At 44.4% G+C, this 14,317-nt stretch overlaps 1 protein-coding gene across 1 annotated transcript in view; it reads right to left on the bottom strand.

The window, feature by feature from the left end:
- Nucleotides 1-12,884, bottom strand: part of MYCBP2 (MYC binding protein 2) — a 121,312-nt gene extending 108,428 nt beyond the window's left edge. The window contains 2 exon segments of the mRNA XM_061563890.1: nt 6,354-6,432; nt 12,551-12,884. Coding sequence (XP_061419874.1) covers nt 6,354-6,432; nt 12,551-12,723 — 252 coding nt within the window. The 5' untranslated portion in view covers nt 12,724-12,884.
- Between the last annotated feature and the right edge of the window lie 1,433 nt (nt 12,885-14,317).

The raw sequence follows: 14,317 nt of genomic DNA, 5'->3' as shown, positions 1-14,317 counted from the left end.
TCAACAATTTGTTGATTCACTCAGGGATGAAGGCCTTCTCAGGCTGTGCCAGTCGTGGGGGTGGGTGGGTTTGTGTGACCATACTTCATCTTTCTTTGATCAGAATTCAGGAGCAGTGATGTGGCCGAGTGGTAGTGCGTTTGCCCCGCTTGTTGCAGAGGTTCAGGGTTCGAATCCAGCCGGCTGCCCTGATTAATAGCCGTAAAAATACTACGCACCATCTGCTTCAGTGGAAGTTGAAGCCAAAGGTCCAAAAAATAACCCGCAAATTACTCAACTCAATCATCGCCCCCCTATTGAGAAAACTTGGCAGGAACCTCCTGGGAAAGAGTCGCGAGACTCAGTGTAGCTTTCGTGGGTAAATAAAGATAATAGGCACGCGAGTCGGTGCGGGTTGGTGAAGGAGATACCCAAGATCAGTACAGCTATCACTCGCCACTGATGTTATCCTGGGCTGGGCATTCAATTCAGTTCGCCAGATTCATAGTACAGTGCCCAAACCACAGCGCCACCGCTGCATCCCGTTTGAGTCGATATACAAGCATGAAATGCATTGCACAACAAATTGTGCAAATTGTATTGCCAGTATCTAAATGCATTGCACTCTTGAGCACTGAAAAGCTTCAGGATGCTCTTTCCTAGACATTTTGATTAATGTGGAATTCTTTTTATTATTTCTGAGTTTTAGTGTCGCCCAACACGCAGTCAATTTCCACGAGAAACGTCGTCGCGATGTAAATAAATAATAGCGTCTTCATAACTCTGACCATTATACACGGACGACAGCTGATTGGCGGATGAAACATAAATAACCTCTTAATTTATGAACCAATTAATTTATGTATTGAACATCTACATACGACACACCCTAGCAAAACCCCCACTCAATGCATAGCGCTTGCCGAGGTTGTAAAAAGGACAAATTATGAATATTGTTATTATTATTCTTTGATTTAAAGCTTTCGTGACTGCATGGATTCATATTCTTGGTTCTTTCGGTAAAGTAACGCAGAAGGGAAATAATAAAATAAAGGGAAATAATAAAATAATAGAAATATTTTTTTCCCAGTAATATAAGTTCAAATATTTTCATTATTTTATTTCCCTTCTACGTGACTTTACCGAAAGGACCAAGAATATATTATTATTCTTGTTTACCTAGGAACACCTCAAGACCCTTTTTTGCAGGATCTTGCCAAGTTTTTGTTGCAGTAGGAGGGCGATGTTGTGAGTTTTCATCCCCAATTGGGTAACTTGCAGGTTTTTGCCCAATATCACGTATTGTAAATTGCTGTAGATATCTGTGCATATTGTGCTGCACTAAGCCTTAGGCTTTTCGATAGTAAAATTTCACGACATTGCGGTGACACATCAGACAGAAATTTCAAACGATTCCGAGTGTTGTCCACTCGGCTCACATCATCGCGATCAAAGACCAGACCAACGAGAGAAGCATAATTCCACGAAAGCATAGCCAATGCCCAAAAAAAAGACAACACTTAAAGGTTTTTGCTGACACATTGGGGGGGCTAAATATTCTCAACGCAACCCGTGCGGGCCTACTGCTGCAAAAATACGCGTAACGTATTAAGAGAAATTAAACTTGCGTTATGACTCATCATCATCACCATAGCGGCTAAGCCTCAAACACAACCAATGTGACCCTGCGCTTTCCAAGCATGATCTAATGGCCATAGCGGACCTCCTGGCACGTTGCCGTCACGCTAATTGCACGGCGGATTATAGAAGGCCGCCTTTAGCTCTCTTTTTTTTGGGAAGAAAAAGCTCGACTAACCAATGACCCACCCAGTAAGAGCAGGCCACCCAGGGCCAGATAGCTGCACTCAAGCCTCGTTTCCATCACCTATTATCCCTTTTCCACCTGGACATCTGAGCACGGAGCACTACCGAGCCCAGGGCCAGCACAGCACACAAGTGGCGGCGGCTTTCCATTGGAATTTTACCAAGCTGAGCCCGAAGCGAGCTTTATGCTGCCGGCCTCACAAGACATCCGCATCTACCTCCGGTTCAAGAAGTGCTAGGGGCGGTGCTAACGGCACGCGCAATTTGCGCGACGTTAAGTCGGTTGCGACCCAAACACGGCGTCATCTACACGCGCCTTGACGCCATGACGTTGCACGCGACGTCAGCGGCACAGCTCGGCTTGTGCGGTGGAAAAGTAACCCCCCGCGCTTCCGGAGACCTGCGCTGCACTGGCTTAGCAAAGCCCCGGACATTCAATTGTAAAAATAGAAAACGAGAGCAGGAATGATGGCCAAGGAACAGCCCAAGTTCTGGCACAAGAAGTGCACCAGGGCCCCAGTCTGTGTCCCCATGGTCAAGAAGCCATCAAAATTCATGGATTCGTACCAAACCATCCAATTTTAAACACCCAGGGGTATGACCACTATGCAGATGGTGAAATAAAATCAGCTCGTGTGTCGGTGCTAGATGGCTTGTTGTATCGCTGTACCATGATGCTGATGATTTGCGGAGGCCTTGATCCAGCAGTGGATAAATCATGGCTGATGATGGCTAGTGTTACAATCTCAAAGTGTCGCATTGTCTGTGTCTTACTGTCCCTTGTTTCTTGTAACATGCCACACTTTGCCTGTCCGTGTTAACCAAACCACCGACAATCTATTATCCAGATGCTCACTTGTTCATCTCCCATTCGATCTCTTGCCCTCAATCTTACCAGCAATGAAAAGTTTGCTAAAGCCATCTTGTCCATTTGCGTGTGCCAAAAATGTTGACTTCCCTATTGCTGTAACCTTTATAAGTTCACAACTCTGCTTTGCTCTCTGTAATACGTCTTCATTTGTCATTCTTTCAGACCAGCATATTTCCAGCACTCTCCTTTGAAACCAAAACGTGTTTCTGGCCAGCTATTAGTCTCTTACTCTAGCAATTGTCCACATATTATAACCGTGCAGCAATGTTGCGCAAATGTAACAATGTACCAGGACTAAGCAATCCTCAAAAGTAGTTTGACAAATGTTAGTGAAAGCCATGGAATACATTAAACCACCATTATCAGCCACAGTTGATCCACTGAAGGATGAAGGCCATCTCATGTCATCGTCATCCCGCTACAAATTCTGCAATCCCACCGACTAGTTTAAGAAAAAGTATATTTATTAAATATATTCAGTGTTGACCCTGTAACATCATCACCTGTTTCGGGGGTCAGCCCGTGCGAAAGTTCAAAGATAAACAAATATGGGGCTCGTGCCACTTTGAGAACCAATCAAGAATCGCGTTCCTGTATAAGGCTGCCATTGGGACATGGACTCTTCAGCCCAGCTTTGTTCTGGAACAGCGCCAGCTCAAGCATTTTCATCAACATAATTAGCCACAATCAATCCACTGCTGGATGAAAAAGTCTCCCTGATTTTGTCACCATCTATCACGGTTCTGCGATGTAACAGTCCGCCCAGCACCTGCACGGCAACTAGTTTCAGCGTTCTGTCTGCATGATGGACGTCCTCTTGGGCGCCATTCCCTTCCTTGGCTGTCACTGCGTCAATATTCTCGACCACCGACCACCATCGCCTACGGCGGCGTGTCCTATGCAATGCCACATACTTCTCTCAACAGTAAACACGACGTCTGTAATCTGCGTATGTTAGATTTGAAGCTTTCGTGACTGCAAGGATTCATACTCTTAGGTTTTTTCGGTAAAGTCACGTAGGTAAAAAATATAATTAAAATTAATGAAAGTAAAATACTTTACTTTTATTTGAATTAATAAAATTAATAAAAGTAAAATACTTTACTTTTATCAATTTTAATTTTATTTTTACCTACGTGACTTTACCGAAAAAACTTAAGAGGGTCTGCGTATGTTCTCTAATCCGTGCGTCCCTCTTCCCATCTCTCAAGTGCATGCTTCTCTGAACACTTTTCAGCTTCCGTGCCATATCCTCCATCAATGCCGATGCACGTTTCCGATCAAATCACCAAACCTGGTGCAATTCACATGTGCGAAGCCAACGGGTGAGAGTATTTCCTGCCGTAAGTGGTTGTGCTAAATTAGAATGATTTCACGATCGCAATTACGACCAACACCGCTTTGCAAATGTGCCCAGAGGTACACATAGTAATGGCCATGAATGATGAAATTCGTGTTTAAACACAACTCGTGTTACTCTTTGTTTTGTGGGTCTAGGTGGAGGTGATTTGCATGTATTTCTATTCATAACATAAAGATTCCTGAACTATTATTCCGGGACCGCTATGTCAAATAGAATGTGTACGGCTACTTAGTGGACCTGGAATTATTCAATGAATCATAAGTTGATTCAACAAATTGTATATTTTATCCTATTGTGGAATATCTAACAGCATCTACTGGACGGTGGGCGTCACATTAACTCTTTGCATACAAGATATAAATTATACACAACCGGCCCTTTGTCAATCCACTGATGGCTGAAGGCCTGGCCGCACTGTTGGTCATGGCAGGATGTTTTCACCAAATGTCAGCATGCTAGTCAGTGCAGAAGGAGGTAGCGCCAGAACAAGTTAAAATATCACTTGCCACTGATGTTTGCATGGGTGGGAATCAAACTCTGGTTTTTGGGTTCGTGGTGATGTGTGCTAATCACTGTACCCTCCCCATTACATATCATGAGGGGCGGGATTTCCATAGAAAGTATTGAGAATAACTCAAAGACGTGTGCAATGGTGCCGATTAAGTTAACAAAACACACACAAGGGGTGTGAAGTTTTGCATGCACAAAAGCTCAGCCTTATCCAGACCACAATCTCAAAATAACTGAATGTGTGGCCATGTCATTGTTCAGACCACCGACTCAAAGACCTGAGAAAATGTGGTGATCCCACCAGGCCGAGAGGATTTCTGCACATGCAATGCACAGTTTTGTGTGTGGTGTTAAATCTATTTATTTCCAGCCTGCATTGATTTTCACAGTGGTGGTGGGTTTTCTTGTCACGTACAGATTTGATTTGGTGGTGCCAAAGCAGATGAAGCCGGCCCAGTTGTGCGCCCGCACACACTGTCCTGCAATCCCTACAAGGATTATCGTCGGTCTATCACATCCGACACTTGCCATGCCCACCCAACATGACAAACACAGCGTGCATATTAACTCACGCACAGCAGGCTACGTGTGGGCCCTATGCAGTGCGCAGAGTGACCTTGCCGCTGAGAAGTGGGCGTCATCAAACTCGCCTCTGGGTGTGGGCAGTGTTTTTGCTAAATCAGGAGACGTGTGCCGACAATCCTTGCGTGCAATACGACAGGACGCCGATATGGCAGTGTCGCCGCGGGTGGGAACCCCTGATGGCTTCTGTCATGCACATTGCCAGCGGCGGAGCAATGCCACGTGAATTCATCAATTAGTATTGGTTCTTGAACTCGCGATAGCTGCAATCAAATCGCGAGGTTAAGGGTCGACATTTTTCATCGACAATATCATCTCGTGCGCGGGAGCTCGCCGGATACGTGCATCGCAAGACTGCAAGAGACAGCGACGAAGACCTTCATCCAGCAGTGGATGAATCATGGCTAATGATGATGATTACATGCCAATGTAAGATTTGATTCAATCGATGAATCAACGTACCATTATATGCCTAACTAATCGGTGGTCAAGACTAACAACCGAGAGGCATCCACAGAATGGAACAAGACACCCAAAAATTATGACTGATGATGTTGTAGGTAATGATTTAATGTGACCCCCACTCACCACCAGATAAAGGTCAAGCTTTCGCCATGGTCAAGGACATTGATGCCACCACACCTCACTATTAAAGGCTTTCTCCAAGTCCCTCAGCTTTTGCAGTGGAGACGCAACCTCCAAAAAACTGGCCTGACAGTATCCCACCATCTGCCGTTAGGTAATCTCCTTAGTCACCACATTCACCGGAGACACTTGTGGTTCCAACATTCACAAATAACGTTAAAAACAAGAATGGGATTATATCGTGACTCCTAATACCAATCATTAACTGATGAGTGGTGGGGGGAGAATTGTCGCACCCCGAGTAGATCTGCACTTTGACGGTCACGGAATTCTGGGCTGTCCGCCAACAGTTTAAAGCTCCTTAATGAGCGAATAAAAAGACTGCCACAGTTAGCAGTGCACCACTGACATAACTGCAGCATCACCCTAATAATGTGTAACATAGCGTCATTGCAATGATGCCATTAGGAAGCTTCCAAATTCGACTTTTAAGACTTTTCCAACCTCGTATAGGACAGCCCAAAGTCAGAAAATGTCATATTTATGAAACGGATTTCCATGGAATTAGCAATCACCAAGGGCAGGGGTTGATACAGATGCACGACAGGACAGAATGGTAGTCGCTGATGACTCACAAACCTTAGACTTCTGTTTGGTTTTTGACTTTGGCCTCTGTTTCTTCTTTAACTTCTTCTTGTTAATCGCATTCTTTCTGGCTCTGAAAAAGTGTGGGGTTGGGGGAAACATCACACAAAAACATGAACTTACTCATGAAAAAAAACACATGAGATTTAATCCAAATATATCTAAATAAAAATTTGAATCTACAGTGTTGTTGCCATTAAGCAACTGATTTTATCATATTGTTAATACCAAAAAAATTGCTAAATACAAGCCTACGTGTTAAACTAAAAAACTGGCCGTTTAAATAGCCCACATGCATAAACAATGTACAGGCTGATGTTAATCTATTACTGGATGAAGGCCTGTCCATACTATTAGGGTATGAGGGTCGTTTCATTGGACGTTACTGCGCTGGTCAGTGCAGGTTGGTGTAGGGGAGGCTCAGGACAGGTTCAGATAGGACACATCACTGGTGTCAGCTGTTCACAGGACCCAAAGTTAGGCTTTAATAGCAGCGCGATAATCACTGTGCCACATGCTCAGAAAGCACGTAGGGTACTCCTAAAACGACAACATTGTTTTACAATAATAAATATTGTATCTTATGAGGGATGCCCTAAAAGTACATCATCATATTCATTAAAAGTATTCTTCATAATCAACGTTTTTTGGGTTAGATCGTGTTATTTATAAATGTGTCGTAACCCTCCACCACCCGACATGGCCAATCAGCAAAAAAGTGTCACGTTGACAAAAAACAAATAGTTCACTGCTTTAGCCCACCGGTGTGTTGATTCGTGAAACCACAACATTTACAATTTTTTTGTACGACGTTTCGCTGGTAATTGCATCCAGCATCATCGGGCAATTCGCCAGAATGGTGAGTGGTAAATAACGCGATCTAACCCAAAAACGTTGATTATGAATAATATTGGTCGCGAAAGCCTACGTGTTAAACTGAAAAGTATTATTTTTTATCGAAACGATGAAAATTATTTTGACGTTCATTCATGGGAATGTCATGACCATTTTGGCTGTCTATCAGCACGGTCTCCATTCCTTTTCAACACATTTGTGCCAACATGAAAACAATGCCTGCATTTCATCATGGTCAATAGGATTCATCAACCTTGCATAAATATTCGCAACAGTATCCTGTACATCAATGCCTGTAAGCCAGCACCGTGGAGGCAGTGAGGGTTGGTGAATCACACAAATGTTTGTGAAATTCCCCTTCCCGTGGGCGCGTGAGACACCATACCCTGGTTCACGAGAAGGCGGTAATGGTAAGTGGACTAATTTCCATCCATCTGTTTCCATTTGTATGAGGATAGAGTGTTGTCCCCTTGTGTGCATGGGTTTCTCTTGGTGCTCCGATTGCCTCCCACATGTATAGCTCATTACTCATTAATTGGCTAAAAACATCTTGCAATTCCTTATATTTTTCTTGTCAATAACCTCTCGGTAAACTGATGCATTTTAAAAAAAATTCTGGGAATGCTATGAACGTATATCACTTTAATGGGAAAGTCGTTTTATTGTGTGACGTTGGTAGACACTACACGAGTCTGAGAATATCAGAAGGTCATTGGATAATTGCCTTGAACTGTGCTGCCCCATCCACCCTACAGTCCAGATTTGACACTTTCACATTTTCACATGTTCAGTCGTTTGAACGATGGCCTATGTGGACACCATCACATGTATGGTATAATAATTATATATTTCGATTTAAAGCTTTCGTGACTGCAGGGATTCATCTCCTTGGTTCTTTCGGTAAAGTCACGTAGAAGGGAAGTAATAAAATAATAAAAATAAAACATAATAAAATTATTCTCACGACGTTTCGGCCACAACGCAAGATTGGCCGAAACGTCGTGAGAATAATTTTATTATGTTTTCTTTTTATTATTTTATTACTTCCCTTCTACGTGACTTTACCGAAAGAACCAATAAGAATAATTATATATTTATCCAGGAAAGCCACACTGCGTCAAATGACCGGTTTTCATGAAGATCCTGCTACATACGGGTTTTTATTTTATTTTAGCATTTCAATATGAAATGAAAGACAGTCGTATACAAGTGTGCCTTAAGAGGAAAGTTTTCAACCATTGTGTATCACCAGCTGTGGAGTGTGGCTCAGTGACATGGCTGTAAATTGTGCAAAGGATCATGGAAAGATGGATGCATGGAATTACACCAAAACATAGAAAGGGCAACACATGGACCAGGGAACAAATGCACGTCAGATATTTTTTATGTTGCCGGTTGATAAACTTAATGGGCTTGGGCAGGACACCGAGGTCATAAGAATACATGGTCAATCCAGGTAACGGAATGGCAGCCCAAGGAGAGAGCACGCCCCAGAAAATGACCACCATGGAGATACAGTGATGAGATTATTGCACGAATGAAAGGAAATGGATAAATACTATAAATTGTTGTGAACTGTTGTGAATTTGTTTTGTATTGCCGTGTGACCCAGGTCTCCTTTGAAAAAAAGAGCCCATCAGTCTCAATGGGATCCCGCCTCGTTGTACATAAATATTTGACGATAAATAAAGGGTAACTGTTTTGCACGGGTGAGAAGCCCCGCCAGTATATGCGCTGGGTCATGCTTTCAGAATTTGTCGGCTCCTATCAAATCTCACCGGCTAGAAGAGCATGCTGTGTGGACACAAAAGACTTTTGCGCACATAAACAGCATCACATGGCATTATCTGTGCGAGCCATTGTGCCCTGGTGGAATTGGCCACATATTCGGAGAATTCCACGCAATTAATCGACTGGGCAGCATACGGATGATGGCCGGTGATCAAAATTACCAACGGAGTGGTAGTCAAAGCAGGGAAACAAGAGGCATGTCCACCACAGAGATGGAGCAATGAGTGTTGAGTTTTTCCAGGTACTCCAGTTTCCCCTCCACACGAAGCCAAACGGTCATCACTAATAATGGCCAAACATCCCAATGTAGCAGGACCCTCCTGAATAAGAGTCTGTGGAGACTCAGTAAGGCTTTCCTGGCCACATAATTATCATAAAAAATCATGACTTGCCACTGCACATGAATAATAATCTTTCATGACCATCCCACTGCGAAGGTCAGGTGTGATGAATGCAGTTTACATGTCAGGATTTGTTTTCCAAATAGTAATTATACCAACAATGGTTAAAAGATAAACAATATAAGCAATTTTCATAATACTACATTCAATCCTTTCAGTAGGGCCCAGTCAGACAGTGTCATTATACAGGGTGAAACCAAGCATGGATGCTCGCTCAACACAGAACACGTGCGTGGAATTTTAATATTTAAACGCATCGCTGACGCGTCCTCAGTGGACAGAGATTTTTTTAAAGGAAATATTTGATGGTTTGTTTCATTATTTATTTACTCAATCGATTGCTCTCTGTTTACCACCCGCCGCTTGCAACGGGAGCCGCATTCCAGCTGACGTAACCCGTGCGTGGAATGCTTAGCTCGGCATTTTTACACACCTATATGCTAATTCCTTTTATCCGCTTGGCAAGTGCATGGGCACGCAGGGCGGTAGGGAGGGAATTCGGTTTGCAGCCGCCAAACTGAACAATGTCCATGCAAAATTGTCAGCAGGCTTTGGCCTGCATTCTCGCAGCTTAAGTGTCACACTCCAGTGGAAATAAATGACTTGCTTCGTTGAAGATTGGGAACAGATTTTTAAGCGTTCAGCACACGATCACTTCAGAACTTGGGCTGACCCTGCCCTACAAATGAAATAAATGAACCTAAGGGCTATCATTTTCGACATTGACATTATGAAATATTTGGTCTTCAGATGGATGAAGACCCCACCACACCGTGTCTGTTATGGCGATTATTTGATCATACTTCACTATGAACGTCGGTGCAGATTATCAAAGAGTGTCCTTGGACAATAAGGACCAGTTCCATTATAATTCTACAAATTATCCCAGATGTGGCCAGGAATCTAACTCAGGTTCTTAGCAGTGCCCTACCCACTGCACCACCTCTCCCCTGTCATAATCATAGACTCGACTATATGTGTCAATTGTCAAGATTCCTAGTCCTACTAGGACTTCATCAGAATACACATAAGTCACAATTTACTATATGTATTTGCCATGTATTTTTTACAGCAGCCGATAGGACGAGTGCAGTACATTGCAATGGCGCTATGTGTAGTATCGAACAGACGTGTGTGTGTGTAAGTTGTGTCTTTTTGCCCCGTTCGCCCGATTTTGTTTTCATAAACTAAAAGTGCAAGCAGCTGTCCGGACTAAACATAGACGTGACGATGGAAGGTTGCACAATCAATGCAGTGAATGGACATTGTTTCCCCTGTACATAGCAGTCTTTAATACAAAGCCTACAGCACAGAAACCTTAATATAATTGCCGTGCATCCAATTAGCTTTTTCTCAATTAAGTGATGCTTATTTAAGCTAAATATTTGTGGTTATTAATCAGATTGCTCCAAAATGAAAGCCATTAAAAATGTATTATACTCAAGACAATGACATGTTTGGCTCGCTTATGTGTTGTAAATAAAGAAAAATGAATGGACATATAAAATAATACACCTTTAAAACATTAATCTCATTCAAGGCCAGGTCAGAGTGAATGAGAAACCTTTATTCATTCCTCCAATTGATTTGCAGTCTGAACAAGCAGTTCTAAGCCGTGTGTGCTTGATTTTATTTATTTACAAAGGCTAAATTGAAACAAACCCCCCCCCCCCCCAAGTAAACCCAAAGGAAGCTGATTCAACGTAGCCACTGTTAATGAACTAGCAATATCAGGCCAAATATAGTCCTGGCATAAAGAGGAGGAAACAGTGTTCCTGCCTGATCAAATGAGGGTGCCACATCTCATTGGATGAGTCCGTGGTGAAAATTCAACTTTCCTATTACGGGAGAAAGTCTGTCCACAGACCAACGACTAATAATTTCCCACAAAGTGGTACTTATTTTATCGTCCACCAAAGAGATGATGATGGGCTAAATTAAAAGGTTGAAATCAATTGAGAGCTGAGGGACAGTGAACCGAAGAAGAGCTCTCATCAAACGCATGCTCCGAGTGACCCTGTTATATGATTATTATAAATCCACTGCTGGATGAAGGCCTTCCCAAGCGCGTTGCATATCGACGGCGCTGCACAGTAACAACCAATTTTGTAAAATTATTTTTGCTTTTAGGAGCAGTGAAAAATAAACAGTAAACCTGTAACTACAGCCCTTTATTCGTAATTAATCGCGATCACATAGTTGTAATTTCACGGAATACTGCTGTAATTATAATAGATTCCACGTGTAATAAACAATGATAAAACGCATGACCTAAGACCTTTAGTGGAATAATCAATCGATTATTTGCTTGATAAAACGGTAATCAGGCCCTCACTGTGTAGTAAATTTCATGCGATCATCTTTTATCACTGGGTCCAAAGTGGCAAGATATATCACTGTGTTCGTAAGCGTAATTATCTGGCTAAAAGCGTATACATTGTGCCGAAAGTGATCATTTAATGAGCTATAATTGTGCAACTTAAAAAAAAACCAATACCGTAATAACGATACAGGTATGAAAACAATGGTTCTCAGCTCAACACTTCCCCCCACCTCCCCAGCCTTGGGCTTGACAGAATGCATCTCTTTTTTTTCTAACATCAACTAGCGAGGCAGCGGGGGGTATAAACATCAAGGATAATGAATCTATTGCGAACGTTGTTGAAATTTAAAAAAATAACACGGCGATCGAGAGCCCTCCATTGAGATACAAACACAGAGCGGTTATCACACGGAAGTGTCGAGGCATAATGGTTTAAATATCGAGCAAGCTCATAGCTCGCGTTTGCCGATTAACACCGCCAGCAGTTGCATCCCTTAGTCAGTAGAACACAAGTTACGACGACCACAGCACCACCAATGAAGAAATAAACAATTGAAAACAAAACAAAAATACACCCACAATCAGTGCGGCCTACACGACCGTCACGGACACGGCGGCCTCGGCCAGCCATCCACCCCGGGCAGCATCGCTCTCTCCCGGTACGACCGCGCTAGGAAACGCCGGTCAAACAACATCAGCCACGGTCTGCCCACCGAATTACACCCAACAACCATTGGCATCGCATGCCCTCTTCCCCGTGTTCCCTCATCATCGTCATCGTCGTCCTCGTCTCTCCTCGTCCTCCCCGATGTCTCCTTCACCTGATACCGCTGTCGAGGCCGGCGAACAGTCGGTGATACTTTGCGCCGAGCGCCGAGCCCGAGAGCAGCTCCAGCAACCGGCCGCCCATCTCCTCCGGAGGCTCCGGGTCGGGAGGCCGCTGCTCAGCCACGGTTGTCATGGTGGTGGTGGTGGTGGCCATCATCATCATCATTGCTGCTGCTGCTGCTGGTGGTGGCAGCGATGATGTTGTTGTTGTTGATGGCGGCCGGGTTTGTGTGGCCGTCGCCGCCGCCGCTACAGACGCGGAGGACGCCGGCGAACGTCGGGCACGAGCCGGGCGGGCGGTGCTCTGGGGAATCAGCGGAGGGGGCAGGAGGCGGCCCCGACCCCCCAACCACCCCCCACCACCCCCCACCACCCCCCACACTCCCCCCCAACCACCCCCCGCACCCCCCCCCGCACCCCCCCACAACCCCCGCACCCCCCACCCCCCACACTCCCCCCCAACCACCCCCCAACCACCCCACACCCCCCCCCACCACCCCCCCCAACCACCCCCCCAACCCCCCCCCAACCATCCCCCACACCCCCCCCAACCACCCCCCCACCACCCCCACCACCCCCACTTCCCAACCACCCCCCGCACCCCCCCGAACCCCCCGCACCCCCCACCCCCCACAACCCCCGCACCCCCACCCCCGCACACCCCCCCAATACCCCACCCCCCAACCACCCCCCACCACCCCATGGCAGCAGACATTGGCCGTGATGTCATTCGCGTGCGGGATTCTGCGCCGGCATGTTGCGTAGGGGGGGGGGGTGAACGTGGAACGGCAATGGTTGTGTGATGATATTGGCCCACGACGTTTCGGCCGATGGGCCCCTCTTTCTTCCTCCTCCTCCTCGTAGCGCACTGTCGATATTTATTTGCATTTCGAGGCAAATGTCATTGGCGAACGTGTTTAGTGTTTTTTTTTGGTTGGTGCTGCTGTTGCTGTTGTTGATATTCGTGCATTTGCACCGCTTCGCAGCGCAGCAGTCTTACGCAGCATCGCCAATAGCATCGCCAAATAATTTGTTGGGAATAAATAAATGAAAGCCTTAACATTCTTAACATTCATGTTATGTACGACGCACATTCCTACTGTACAGGGTGGTCCATGTCTTCTGACCCCCCCCCCCCCCCAATTAATTGATCCCATTACATTGTTTCCTTTTGCATATTAATTTCTGTTTTAATTAAACCTTACTGAAAAATATAAAGTTTTAAACTTTATATACCGTTGCTTAATTGGCAGGAGCATATACGTGGATATACGTGGAAGCATGGAAATCTATGCGTTCGAATAACGTATCCCGTTCTATTTTTACATGGTCATTAACATTTAAACGTTTCATCTTCTTGGTTCTTTCGGTAAAGTCACGTAGAAGGGAAATAATAAAATAATAAAAATAAAACAAAATAATTCTCACGACGTTTCGGCCACAACGCATTCAGACGCTGTCTTTCCGACAGACCTGTTCTTCACCTGAGGACGGCTGCTTGCATTGTGGCCGAAACGTCGTGAGAATTATTTTATTATGTTTTATTTTTATTATTTTATTATTTCCCTTCTACGTGACTTTACCGAAAGAACCAAGAAGATGAATCCCTGCAGTCACGAAAGCTTTAAATCGAAATGTAAACGTTTGTTTTTAATGTTATCCCCTTCCCACCCCCCATACAAAATTCAGAAACAAACTAACCTCAATATGTAATCTCACTTGAGACATTTTAACAACCTGTTTTTAGTGCAATCGTTTTT

Source organism: Lethenteron reissneri, chromosome 32 (genome assembly GCF_015708825.2).
Source record: "Lethenteron reissneri isolate LAM-NWPU_2019-01 chromosome 32, ASM1570882v1, whole genome shotgun sequence".
In the NCBI taxonomy this organism is placed as follows: Eukaryota; Metazoa; Chordata; class Hyperoartia; order Petromyzontiformes; family Petromyzontidae; genus Lethenteron; species Lethenteron reissneri.
The sequence above is the reverse complement of the archived record's forward strand: the minus strand, read 5'-3'. Positions and strand labels throughout refer to the sequence as shown.